This window comes from Mobula hypostoma, chromosome 27 (genome assembly GCF_963921235.1).
Source record: "Mobula hypostoma chromosome 27, sMobHyp1.1, whole genome shotgun sequence".
Lineage (NCBI taxonomy): Eukaryota > Metazoa > Chordata > Chondrichthyes > Myliobatiformes > Myliobatidae > Mobula > Mobula hypostoma.
In genome coordinates, this window is record NC_086123.1 from 19,907,645 (window position 1) to 19,922,326 (window position 14,682).

The 14,682-nt window shown below is 39.5% G+C and overlaps 1 protein-coding gene across 6 annotated transcripts in view; it reads left to right on the forward strand.

Moving 5' to 3' along the window:
* kdm2bb (lysine (K)-specific demethylase 2Bb) overlaps positions 1-14,682 on the forward strand; it is a 254,278-nt gene that overhangs the window by 109,932 nt on the left and 129,664 nt on the right. For all 6 annotated transcript variants that reach the window (XM_063034449.1, XM_063034451.1, XM_063034450.1 and 3 more), the window contains exons 10-11: positions 1,008-1,134; positions 13,116-13,591. In XM_063034449.1, coding sequence (XP_062890519.1) covers positions 1,008-1,134; positions 13,116-13,591 — 603 coding nt within the window. The remainder of the gene's footprint in view (positions 1-1,007; positions 1,135-13,115; positions 13,592-14,682) is intronic.

A 14,682-nucleotide genomic window follows, 5' to 3' on the forward strand; every position in this document is an offset into this window, starting at 1 on the left:
ATTAACAAATTTTTAAATTTGGATTTCTGTTTTGTGATATTTAATTGGTAGTCTGGGATGGAAAATTTGTTCTGGAGCCAAGTCAATTAACAAAATAATTGGACATAAAAGCAGACCTATAGTAGACTTTTGAAGTAGTCTGTCAGCAGTGATTAACAGAATTCAGCTTCATTTGTCTGGTAGTTGCAACATTAATCCAAGTAATTAATATAAAAATAGCTCTCTATTGTGCAGCAGATACTGTTGCAAAAATGCTCACAGTTTTGTAAATTATGTTGCTCTTGAATAAAATTCCAATCCAACGTCCCTGGTAGAACCTCCTGAGAATTCTCAATCCTTCATCGACATTTTGAGGAAAACCCTTTCCCTCAACCTTTGAGATTAATCTCTTTCACTCTCTTACATTTTTAGCTGGTACTCCCCTGGAAATTTCATATCAGAAGCTTGTCAGATAGACAATGATAGACGACGGGAATGTTCTCCCATTATTTTTGCTTTGGAACTTTTCCTATCTATCTCTCTCTCTATGTTACTAACTTACCCTCTGCCTATTACATTTTTAATGTGTAAAGTGGTAACTTGCTTGGGAAGTGTTTTATAAAAAAAAAGTCAGGACTGAATTATATTAATTTTTTTTCAGGATACCCTATTAATTTGCATGTCTCTTCAATCCTTCCATATTTTTTATTAGTGAAATATGAATACTGAATGATTTGGGCGGTGGATTCGAGAAAAGGGTCACAAACTTGCATGTAGTATTCTCACATTGTCTTGTATCCAATAGACCAATTCTTGCTCTTAAAGAAAATGGTTGCAAAAAATATAACTACTTTTAGGTCCTTTCAGGAATTATTTGTCATTATAAACTGTTAACCTAAAATATTCACATATAGTAAATATTAACTATTTATTAATCACAGTTATCAATACAATAATGATTAAAATACATATTATTCTTTACCATCTTTTGCAGTCGTTAAGCCTATATTGCTTGTTTTTTTTTCCAGGTTAATGCCAAGTTCCGTTATCCTTTCTACTATGAAATGTGCTGGTATGTCTTGGAAAGATATGTGTTCTGTTTGACAAAACGGTCTCATCTCACCAAACAGTACCAGAGGGAATCGATGTTAATTGGTAAGCAATATTAATGTGTATATTCATGTGCTGTGTTACAGGGTATTTATTTTGTCAGTATTTATAAACACAAAATGTCATGAACAAATTCAATAAAACATGCAGTGTCTTTAAGTGGACTAAAAATAGCTTGATTGTGTGGAAATAATTAATTTAATCCCTTGTCGCCCAGCTGGTTTCTCATGTGATAGTTGATCCATTTTAACCAGTAAGGTTCCTGGAATATACTACGTCTGATCTAGGGAGGGCATAATTAGCCGTTACTCTTGCTCTTTGATGGTGAGTAACCCCTGCTGGCACCTTGTATCCTTGTAATTAGTGTGAATTTAGTAGGATGCTACGACTGAAAAGCCTTGATTTTAAGATGTGCCAATGAAAAGTAGCATCTTGTTCCAGCTTAAAGTAGAGAAAACAAACAAACAAAAAAAAATATATATATACACACACACACACACACACACACACACACACACACACACACACACAAAACTGGGAATTAAAAGAAAAGGGGAAAGATTCTAGTTCAGACAAGCTTTTTAGTGGAGCTAAGATAATGGCATGGGGTAGAAAACACTGGTTGGAGTAAAATGTAGGTCTTCACACAGTTATGATAATGTAGGACATAATATAAATTAGAGAGTCAGGGAGTGTTTAATCTACATATAGACTGAGTTTATAGACAAATATCTGGACCTGCCTCTCGGTTTTATTGCACTACCTTACTTTCTTTTTTCTATTTATGATTTATAATTTAAATTTTTAATGTTTACTATCGACTTGTACTCCAGGGAGCACGAAGATCAGAATCAAATATCGCTGTGATGATTGTACGCTCTGGTATCAATTGTTTGGCGAGAATGAAGTATAAAGTATTCAACATGAACAATAATAGTTTGGAGGATCAATTTACCAAATGTATGAGAGATGATTTTCAAGTTCAGGTTGTTCGGGAAACAATGAAAGAATAGCTCTGTTAGTTCTAGTCTTGTGTAATAAGAAAGAGTCTATTTGGTCTTGCAGTTAAGGGCATTTTTGGGACCAGCGATGATAATAAGTTAAAATTTTATATAAATATTGAATGTGATTTAGTTTAGTCTGGATCTGGGGTCTTAAGTCTGAATATAGCAAACTATGGAGACATGCGATGTGTGTTGCCTGTGGTAAATTATGAAAATAGGCTAGCAGGAAACGAAAACAGATCATAGTGACTCTAATTGGGTAAAAATGAAAAAATTAAAGTTATGCAGGTCATGTACAGACTGACTGAGAAGTTTATATTATACTGTAAGATATGTGAGCAGAATTAGGTTAATCAACTCTTCAAAGTTCAAAGTAAATTTATTGTCAGGGTACATATGTGTCACCTCATACAATCCTGAGATTCTTTTTGTGCAGTCATACTTAGCAAATCTATAGAACAGCAACTGTAAGCTGTAAACAAATTGTGCAAATGCAGATATAAATAGCAATAAATGACAAGCATGAAATAACAATATAACAGAGACTTTAAATGAGTATAGCTATCCCCTTTTGTTCAAGAGCCTAATGGTTGAGAGCTAGTAACTGTTCTTGAACCTGGTGGTGTGAGTCCAGAGGCACTTGTACCTTCTACTTGATGGCAGTAACGAGAAAACAGCATGACCTGGGTAGTGAGAATCTTTGATGGATGCTGCTCTTTGAGTCTGCGCTGGCATTCATTCATAGCTGATTCTTTTTCAAACTCCTTCTCCTGGCTTCTCCTTGTTATCCTTTAACTCCTTACCCCAATCAAGAAACTTCCAATCTCTGCCTTAAGTATACCATATGACTTGGTCTCCACAGACCTTCGTGGCAATCCCACAGATTCACCATCACTGGCTGAAGAAACTCCTTCTCATCTGAGTTCTAAAGGAACATCCTTGTATTCTGAGGCTTTAGCATCAGATGCTGGACTTTTCTAATAATGAAAATATCATTTTCATGTCCATTCTATCCAAGTCTTTCAATATTTGCCGTTTCAATGAGACTTCCCCCATCCTTCTGAACTCCCAAGTACCAGCTCAGATCCATCAAATATTTCTCGTGCATTAAGTGTTTCATTACTGGAGTCATTATGAAACTCCTCTTCAGGGGCAGCATGACTTTCCTTGGATACAGGTCCCAGAAATGCTCACAGTATTCCAAATACTGTATGACCATCACCCTACAAAGCCTCAGCAGTACATCCTTGCATGTATTCTAGTCCTCTTGAAATTAATGCTGACATTGCATTTGCCTTGCTTACTACCAACTCAACCTGCAAGTTCACCTTAAGTGAATCCTGAACTAGGACTTAAGAGCCTCAGATTTCTGCATTCTCTAACTGTTTACAAGATAGCCTACATCTTTATTATCTGTCAAAGTGCATAACTTTCCACTTCCCTATGCTGCATTCCATCTGCCACTTCTTTACCCAGTCACCTAACTAGTCCAAGTCCTCTGCCTCTGCAACTCTACCTGTTCCTCCATCTTTGTATGATCTACAAACTTGGCCACAATGTTATCAGTTCCTTCGTCCAGATTAATGTGAAAAGTTGCGCTTTCAACACTGATTCCTGCACCACTCTGCTAGTCATCAGAAATTACCAATTTATCCCCAGTTTGCCTTTAACCAGTCAACCAATCTTCTATCCGTGCTACTACCTTGCCATGGGCTCTGATCTTGTTATCAGCCTCGTGTGTGTTACCTTGTCAAAGGCTTTCTGAAAATCCAAGTAAATGAAGTCCACTGATTTTCCTTTGCATAACCTGCTTGTAACCTCTTTAAAGAATTCTAACAGATTTGTCATCTCCACTTAACAAACTGTGGTGACTTTACTGTATTTTGTCATGTAATCCCAAGTACTCTGAAATTTCATCCTCAAGAATGGACTCAAAATCTTACCAACTGCGAAAGTCAGGCTAACTCCTGTCTTTTGCCTTTCTCCCTTAAACAGGGTTGTTGTATTTGCAATTTTCCATTTTTCTGGGATACTCACCGACTCCTTTGATTCTTGAAAGATCCTGCTAATGCCTCCGTAATCTCTTCAGAAACCCCTTTCACAGCACTAGGCCAGATGGTTTATCTACCCTTAGACCTTTCAGCTTCCCAAGCACCTTCCCCTCAGTAATAACAACTACACTCACTTCTGCCCCTTGACACATTCAAATTTCTGCCATATTGTTAGTGTCTTCCACAATTTTAGAATGGCCACTACACTCAACTCTTTTCCCCCCTTCCTCCCTCCGCCTCACTTGAGCATCTGCCATGTCTGTGTTTGCCATTATCCTTTTATATCATGTTCCTGAGATGCTATGTCCACTTATGCTTTATATACCTCTGATATATTTTATATGATTGGCTAATTTACCTTCATACTATATATCATCTTTTCTCCCCTTGGGTCTCGGCCCGAAATGTCGACTGTACCTCTTCCTAGAGGTGCTGCCTGGCCTGCTGCATTCACCAGCAACTTTGTGTGTTGCTTTTCTCCCCTTTTATTGGTTTTTAAAGGCTTCCCACATGCATCTTTTCTTTTGTTTTCTGCTGTCCCTAGCTTCCTTATCAGTAATGGTTGCCTCATTCTCCCCTTTGTCTGCTATTTTTTCCCCCGAAATGAAATTCTGCTGTCTCCAGAACTGCTCTCAGAAATTCCCACTGTTTCTGCTCCACTACCTTACTTTCTGGGGTCCCCTTCCAATCAACTCTGACCCTCATGTCTCCGTAGTTACCTTAACTCAACTGTAAACCAGTCGTACCTAATTTTGGCATGGCTGTCTCAAACTGCAGGGTGAATCCCATCATATTACGTCACTGTTCACTAAGGATTCCTTCACAAGCTGCCTAATCAGATGAAGGCTGTCTACCTGAAACATCGACTGTTTACTCTTTTCTACCTGGCCTGCAGAGTTCCTCTAGCATTTTGTGTGTGTTCCTCAAATTCCTTTTCTTGTTTCCACCACCAGCCTTTTTTCTTCCCCCCAGTGTACGTGCATTTCAACATCCTCCACGATCACTGTAATATTGCCTTTCTTACATGCTTTTTCTTTCTTTTTTCTATTGTAATTTATACCTCGTATCCTGACTACTACTCAGAGGTCTGTATATAACTCATTGGGATCTTTGTACCTTTGCAGTTCCTCAATTCTATTCACAAAAACACTAAATCTCCTGGTTTGTTGGTTTAATTTCATTTTTTAACCAAACAGGGACACACCTGCCTACCTTTTTGATAGATTATTTTCTAAATTTCTATTTTTTCGTTCAAACCTCTTCCCCCCCACCCCCACATTGTACTCTGTCTTCTATGATGTTGCCCACTTGCTGAACTTGTCCCTTGGAGCTTTGTCCTATCATTACATTCCCACTTTTGATGGAAGGTTTCAGACCTGAAACAACAGCTGTTTCTCTGTCCCCAGATGCTGGCTGACAGCATTTTCTGTTTCTGTTTCAGACCCAGCATCTACAGTTTTGTTTCATTTGTATTCCTTCTTAGTTTTGTTTCAAACTTGGAAATACATTTGGATCCCTCAGCCAAAATATTGATGTAAGTTGTGAGTAATTGGAACTGAAACACTAATCCATATTTATTTATTTAGAGATACAGCACTGTACCAGACCCTTCTGGCTCAACTAGCCTACAGCAGCCCCAGTAATCGCAGCTTGCAGAGTTGAGAGGAATCCATTAGTTTTTTTTTGTCAGTGCTGTTTTCTTCCCCTCCTTGCTGCCTTAGTCATTTAGTCTTTAGATAGGGTGATGTTGAGATACTTAATTTAAATTCTGTAATCCTTTATGTTCCCCGCTCTAGTTCAATCGACGTATCTTAAAAACATTTTTTGTAAAGCTGCTCTTGAACTGTCCTAGTGTCCGCTTCCTCCCTTTCAACACCTGATTAATATAATTTTGCTATTAGTGAGCCTCCAGAACCATTTTTAGCCTTCAAAATTGTCACTAGTTTTGATGGGGAGAAGATGTCCTATAGTATGCTACTAAAATAGTGATAGGTAACTCTCAAGATCATAAATGTTGTATCTTGAACTTTCGTGAAGTATCTAAATTGATGCTTGAAGACTGCTAATGAATACTTACAAGAAACTGCATTAAGATCTACAAGATTAAGACACTGCAGCTCACTCCTGTTGACATCCAATGAAGAGTAGCAGTTGGTTACGAAAAAATCTATTGCAGCATTTGTCTTCACCAATTTTGAAGATGCCTTGAAAATTAGACACGGTGTTGTTATTTTATTGTTGATGTTAATTGGGTCTGCATGGAGTGAGTAAGTAATTCAGTGGAAAAGCATTCATGTGTACAGTACTTTGATATTTAATCCAGATTTTGCATGAGTGGTGTCTACTTTAATGTTTTATCTAATCTATGCATACAAAACATTTCAACCTTACTATGTAGCCTCTTTGAACAGAGCAGGTTGAGTTTTGATTTGAATTGCTCTGCAAAGAAAATTTGAGTGCAGCTAATTTGAAATGAAAATCAGTTTTTCATGTCAGTTTTTTTTTATCTTAATCACATACTGATGGGCTGAACTGGCAGTGGATTTGCTTTTGGGGGGGGAATAAAAGAGGAAGTTCATCAAAAAAGAAAGTGGGTCTTTCTATCAATTGCTGTGCTTGGCCTGTTTCATTCAAGTTCAATCACTTTTGCTGTGGATTGATGACCATTGACGTTCATTTTTGTTTGCTGCATTACAAGAAGGATGCAGCATAGCCAGTGAAGATTTTAAAATTACTCACTCACCATATGTGGGCAACACTGGCAATACCAGGAATTGATGCCTGAGGCCAATTAACCCTGAACTAAGTAGCTGTTAACGATCAGCCATGACAGTGTAAGTGTACCGTAGTCACACTAAAAAACAGACTAGAGAATTATGGTAGATTTCCCATTCTAAAAGACCTGGTAATCTAGGTGGGTTATATGATTTCCATTACTGATACAATCCTTTAAAATTTAAATTCTAGAGAATAACATTTGAGATTGTTTCAGGATCAAAAATCCGGATTTCTAGTGGTTATTCCAGGAATTTAACCTCAGCAGCTGTACTCAGAGGCACAGATTGATTAGGAAATTGACAGGATTTGACAATCTTAACTCCGTGGATTATTTTTTTTAATGGAGTGAAGTAAACTGACAGGTATGAAGTGGCATCACTGAGTCGTGGCTGAAAGAGGATCGTAGGTGGGAGCTTAACGTCCAAGGACGTTATATCAAAAGGACAGGCAGGTAGGCAGAGGGGATGGGGTAGCTCTGTTAGTAAAAAATGAATGAAAAAGTGAAAAGTTAGTGGAAAAAGTGACATAGGATTGGAAGAATGCGAATCCTTGTGAGTAGAGTTAAGAAACTGCAAGGGTATATAACTCCTGATGGGAGTTATATACAGGCCTCTGAAATTATAATGGGAGATAGAAAAGGCATGTAAAAAAAAACACAATGTTACGATTGTCATGGGGGGCGGGTGTTTCAATATGCAGGTAGATTGAGGGAAATCATGTTGGTGCTGGATCCCAAGAAAGGCAATTTGTAGGATGCCTACAAGATGGCTTTTTAGAGTAGCTTGTGGTTGAACCCACCAGGGGAGAGGCAGTTCTGGATTGGGTGTTGTGTAATAAATTGATTAGATTAAGGAGCATACAGAAAAGGAAGCCTTAGGAGGCAGTGATCATAATATGATACAATTCTCCCTACAGTTTGAGAAGGAGAAGATAAAATCGGATGTATCAGCTTTACAATGGAGTAAAGGGAATTTTAGAGGCATAAGAGACGAGCTGGCCAAAGTTGATTGGAAGGGGTCACTATCAGGGATGGTGACAGAACAGCAGTGGCTGGAGGCTCTGGGTGCAATTTGAAAGATGCAGGATAGATATAACCCAGAGATGAAGAAATATTCTAAAGGGAGCATGAAGCAACCATGGCTGACAAGAGAAGTCAATGAGACCGTAAAAGCAAAAGGGAGGGCATATAATATCGCAAAAAAAAAAGTGGGAAGTTAGAGGATTGGGAAGCTTTTTAAAACCAACAAATTCAACTAAAAAGGCCATAAGAAGAGAAAAGATGAAATATGAAGGTAAACTAGTCAATACTATGAAAGAGGATACAAAATTTTCTTTTCAGTTATATAAAAAGTAAGAGAAATGTGAGTGGATATCGGACTACTGGAAAATGACGCTGGAGAAGTAGTAATGGGGGACAGAAATGGCAGATGAACTTGTTAAGTATTTTGTATTGGTCTTCACTGTGGAAGACGAGCAGTATGCTAGAAATTTGAGAGTGTTGGGGACAGAAGTATGTGTTGTTGCTATTACTGAGGAGGAAGTGCTTGGGAAGCTGAAATGTCTGAAAGTAGATAAATCACCTGGACCAGATGGACACCCCAGGGTTCTGAAAGAGTTTGTTGAATAGATTGTGGAGGCATTAATAATGATCTTTCAAGGATCACTAGATTCTGGAATGGTTCCAGAGGACTAGAAAATTGCAAATGTCACTCCACTCTTCCAGAAGAAAGGAAATTATAGGCCATTTAGCCGAAGTTGAGAAGATGTTGAATTAAGGATGAGGTTTTGGGGTACTTGGAGGCACATGATAAAATAGGCCAAAGTCATTATGGTTTCTTTAAGGGGAAATCTTGCCTGACAAATTTGTTGGAATTCTTTGAGAAAATAACAGGCAGGATAGACAAAGGGAGAGCTTGTGGATTTTGTTTTCTTGGACTTTCAGAAGGCTTTTGACAAGGTGACATAGATGAGGCTGCTTAACAAGATAAGAGCCCACGGTATTACAGGAATGATACTAGCATGGATGGAAGTTTGGCTGACTGGTGGGAGGCAAAGAGTCAGAGTAAAGGGGGCCTTTCCTGTTTGGATGCTGGTGTCTAGTGGGTGTTCTGCATTGGTCAGTATTGGGACTGCTTTTCACATTGTATATCAACGATTTGGATGATGGATTTGATGGTTTTGTAATCAAGATGACTGCAAAGCTAGGTGGAGAGGCAAGTACTGTCGAGAAAGCGGACTTTGTAGAAGGACGGACATATTGCGATAATGGGCAAAGAACTGAAAGATGGAATATAGTGTAGGGAAGTATATGTCATGCACTTTAGTAGAAGAAATAAAGGCATAGGCTATTTTGTAAATGGGAAGAAAATTCAAAAATCAGAGGTGTTCAGTTTTTGTGCAGGATTCTCTAAAGTTTAACTTGCAGGTTGCGTCAGTGGTTAGGAAGGTAAATGCAATGTTAACATTCATTTCGCGAGGACTTGAATATAAGTGCTGAGGCTTTATCAGGCATTGGTCAGACTGCACTTGGAATATTGTAAGCTGTTTTGGGCCCCTTACTTCAGAAAAGATGTGCTGGCATTGGAGGTGGTTCACCGGACATTCATGAGAATGATTCTGGGAGTGTAAGAGTTAACATACGAGGAGTGTTTGACTCTGGGCCTGTACTCAGCTTAAAAAGTCCCTAAGTAATTATCACCAGCATAACACTTGTGGAACCAGAGAAGCCAGCACACTAGACCACTGTTATACTACCATCAAGAATGCGTACCATGGCATCCCATGCCTCACTTTGGAAAGTCTGATCATCTGGCTGTACTTCTACTCCCTGAATATAGGCAGACACTGCAGACCACAACACCAATAGAGAGGACCAGGAAGGTATGGACAGGGGAGGTGGAGGAGCGCTTACAGGAGTGCTATGAGTGGACGGACTGGACAGTGGCTAGGGATTCATCTTCAAATCTGAATGAATATGCCACAATTGTCACTGACTTCATTAAAACCTGTGTAGATGAGTATCTGCCTATGAGAGCAGACCGTACATACCCGAATCAAAAGCTGTGGATGAAACAGGATATTCAGTCTACTCAGGGCTAGACCTGTGACATTCAAGCCTGGTGATTCAGGGCTATACAAGAAGGTCAGGTACAACTGATGGAGGGCTATCTCAAGAGCAAGAGAGCAATTCTGATTGAGGTTAGAAGTGGAATTGGATGCACATCTGCTCTGACAGTGTTTGTGGGCCGTTGCTTCTTATACAACGAAACATAACAACGTGAATGGCAGTCATGCTTCACTCCTAGATGAGCTCAATGCCTTTTCTTCACGCTTTGAAAGGGAGAATAAAACTACAGTTTTGAAGATCCCTGTGTCATCCAGTGGCCCTGTGATCTCTGTCTCAGAGGCTGATGTCAAGCTGTCTTTCAAGGGGGTGAACCCTTGCAAGGCGACAGGCCCCAATGGTATACTGGTAAGGCTCTGAAAACCTGTGCCAACCAACTGGCGGGAGTGTTCGAAGACATCTTCAGTCTCTCATTGCTACAGTTGGAAGTTCCCACTTGCTTCAAAAGGGCAACAATCATACGAGAGCCCCAGAAGAACAGGGTGAGGTGCCTTAATGAGTATTGTCCAGTAACTCATATCTTCAGTGATGAAGTTCTTTTGAGAGTTTGGTGATGGCTAGAATCAACTCCTGCCTAAGCGAGGACCTGGACCCATTGCAGTTTGCCTATCTCCACAGTACGTCTGCAGCGGATGCAATCTCATTGGCTCTTCACGTGGCCTTGGATCATCTGGAAAATACTATTACTTGCGTCAGGCTGCTGTTCATTGACGACTGCTAAGCATTTAACACAATCATTTCTGACCAAAAGACTCCAAAACCTGGGCCTCTGTACCTCTTGTCTGTACGACTTGTCTGTGCAGATTGGAAAAAACATCTCCACCTTGCTGGTAACCAATACTGGCAGATTTCAAGGATGTGTGCTTAGGCCATGGCTCTGGTCTTGTTACTACCATGACTGTGTGGTTAAGTACAGCTCAAATACCATCTATAAATTTGCTGACCACACAACTATTATTGGCAAAATTTCAGATGGTGACGAGAAAGCATACAAGAGCAACAACCTTGCACTCAAAGAACTGATTGTGGACTTCAGAAAGGGTAAGATTAGGCTGCACACACCAGTTCTCGTGGAGTGATCAGGTGGAATGGGTGATCAATTTAAAGTTTCCGGGTGTCATCATCTCTGAGGATCTATCCTGGGCCCAGCGTATTGATGCAGTTGCATTGAAGGCATGACGGCCACTATATTTCTGTACAGACTTTGAGGACATTTGGTATGTCACCAAATAGACTTGCAAATTTCTCCATGTACAGTAGAGGGCATTTTAACCAGCTGCATCACTGTCTGATATAGGGTCGGCGGGGGGAGGGGTGGACACGGCACAGGATTAAAATTAGCTGCAGAAAGTTGTGAACTCAGTCAGCTCCATCATGAGCACTAGCCATAGTGTCATAGTCATACTTTATTAATCCCGGGGGAAATTAGTTTTTGTTATAGTTGCACCATAAATAAATAGTAATAAAACCATAAATAATTAAATAGTAATATGTAAATTATGCCAGGAAATAAGTCCAGGACCAGCCTATTGGCTCAGGGTGTCTGACCCTCCAAGGGAGGAGTTGTAATGGCCACAGGCAGGAATGACTTCCTATGACGCTTTGTGTTGCATTTTGGTGGAATGAGTCTCTGGCCGAATGTACTCCTGTGCCCACCCAGTACATTATGTAGTGGATGGGAGACATTGTCCAAGATGGCATGCAACTTGGACAGCATCCTCTTTTCAGACACCACCGTCAGAGAGTCCGGTTCCATCCCCATAACATCACTGGCCTTACGAATGAGTTTGCTGATTCTTTTGGTGTCTGGACATCTTCAAGGAGTGATGCCTCAAAAAGGTGGCATCCTTCTTTAAAGACCCCCATCACTTCTTCTCATTGCTACCATCAGAAAGGAGGTACAGGAGCCCGAAAGCACACACTAAATGATTCAATAACAGCTTCTTTCCCTCTGCCGTCTGATTTCTGAATGGATATTAAACCTACTATTACCCTCTACCTCACTTTTTTCTCTTTTCACACTATTTATTTAATTCTACTTTTTCTATAAAAAATCCTATATATAAATAATATCAATCGTGTGTGTGTATGCATAGGTATTTATGTGTGTTTGTGTATTTACTATAATTTAGCGCTTTTTATTTATGTATTGCATTGTATTGCTGCTGTGTAACAACAAATTCTACGACATCGCCCGGTGATATTAAACCTGATTCCGATTCTGCACTCACTGGAGTTTAGAAGAATGATGGGGGTATCTCATTGAAACCTCTGGAAAATTGAAAGGCCTAGATGGGGTGGATGTGGAAAGGATATTTCGTATAATGGGTGAGTCTAACACCAGGGGGTGGTGAATCTGTGGAATGCATTGCCACGGACAGCTATGAAGGCCAAGTTATAGTGTCTTGAAAGCTGAGGTTGATAGGTTTTTGATTAGTAAGGGCGTCAAAGGTTGCTGGGAAAAGGCATGAGAATGGGCTTGAAGGGGATAATAAATCAGCTATGATGAAATGACGGAGCAGAAATGCGTCGTTTTGCCCAAAGTCTTAAGGAGATTTAATAGATGTGAATCATATGATTTTATATATTAATTAATTTATTTAAAATCTGGGGGTGGGTCTGGACCTAGATAAGATTGGTTTCCTTTAGCAGGAAAGTCAGTAATTAAGCTAATTGATAAGAGAAGGAGTCATGTATTTAAACTGATTGGTAAGAAAATTAGAGGGAAAGTAAGGAATTTTGTACCACCTGAAGAGTGGCAGGCACTTGCACCATTGTGCCAAAAGAAACATATTACAGAAATCCTTGTTACTAACTCATGGTACAAGCACTTGAAATGTCATGATCTCCAACACTGAAGACTACAACCAGGCAAGTGGCATTAGCCCAAGTATTTTTTGTGTTTGAGTGGCTTAGGCACGTTGCCCTGAATGTACTGGAATTTGTGGTTTTAATTTTGTTTCTAAATTCCTTATAGTAATTGCCTATCATTGTGTTTTAATATAAATAAAATATTTTCCTTTTCTCAATTAATTTTGACATCTTACATTAGAATTTAAATGTTCTCAGATACAGAGAAGAAACCAAATACAGAGAGTCCTTCATCAGATTCCCGACTCGACATGGATGAGGAGTCTTCTGATATGCATGTCAAGGAGGAGAAAGATGAGACAAAAGATAAAATGAGCACTCAAAACACGAAAGGATTTGATGATGATTTGCCTTCTCCAGGCAGTGCACATTCAGAAGGAAACGATAGCACTGGAAAGACACAGAAACCGATGAGGCATTTAAAGCGGACTTTATCTAATGACTCAAACGACAGTACTAAGTCACCAATGCTGACAGACTGCCCAAAGACCCCAAGCGGATCTCCTGACCCCTCTCAGCCGGTATCTGAGGGGTCTAACAAATGGATTCACCTGACTGAGTTTGAACTGAAAGGGTTAAAGGCACTTGTGGAAAAACTGGAATCCCTACCAGAGAACAAGAAATGTGTCCCTGAAGGAATAGAAGATCCTTATGCCCTTCTGGAAGATATGAAGGTTAGTTTTGTAAAATTTTCAGAGGCCTTGACGCAGTCATTCAGCCATTTAGGAAGCAGTTTTATTCAAATGGAAGTTGCCATCATTTCTGATTATGTGGTGTATATTTTGTGTTGTGGGTTATATTTTGCTAATGATATCATTCTAAGTTTGATTAAGTTTAAAGCTTAATGTGTCAGTTATCTTTGAAGATTGACAAAATGAATACAAAATTTCTGTAATAGCTCCATGAATTTGATACAGGAGAGTTAATCTGGGAGAGATAATTAAGAAAACCCCATTAGTACACTAAAGATGGTTGTAAAAGTGTTGTCCCTTATTGCAAGAGTAGTTTGAAGAGATGCATCTGATTTGTATACAGTGGAATTCTTATTTAATACTGTTGAGAATGTATACTTTTCAGGGGTATTTTATAATTGAGGGAAACAATGGTGGCTTACTGTTAAACCCTGTGCAGTTCTTAGCTAAGTGTGACTTTACTGTTTCGTACAAATGCCTTGTGAGAGTAAACAATCAACACCATTGAGCCTATGCTATCACTTGGTCAGGTTATATCTAATCTGTGGGATAGCCTTCGTAACCTGTCATTCTTCTTTCTTACTTACTTACCACCTGTTATGCTGCCGGAGTTTAGAGCAGCAATAAGGTCTCCATCTCTGTGTCTGTCCATACTGTCGCACATGGATATAGAAGGATTCTTCAATGCTGTTTCCATAACAATTCTGTGTTACAAGTCAGGCTTGTTGGTCCTGAGCTGAACCCCCAAACCTGGAGGACCAGTGGGCCACTCTTAGTTTGATCTTTACCCTTTGACTTGTTTGGCAATGTTGACCCTACCAAGAGCCAAAGCATAAAGCCCCAACTCCAGCCAACGTAGCTCCCCGCGTCATTGCGGTATGCACGCCTCCAAATCCTACCACAAGGTTGTGATCTTCTTGGAGGTATTATTCAATGCCCCCTGGACATCTTTGGTTTACAAAAATGAGCAATTAACCTAATATGCTATATGCTGAAGTTATACCAGTTACTGAAAATATGATTAAGAGAAATTTCAAAGTTTCCAAATTATCAGAGAATTGGGGGCTTTTATT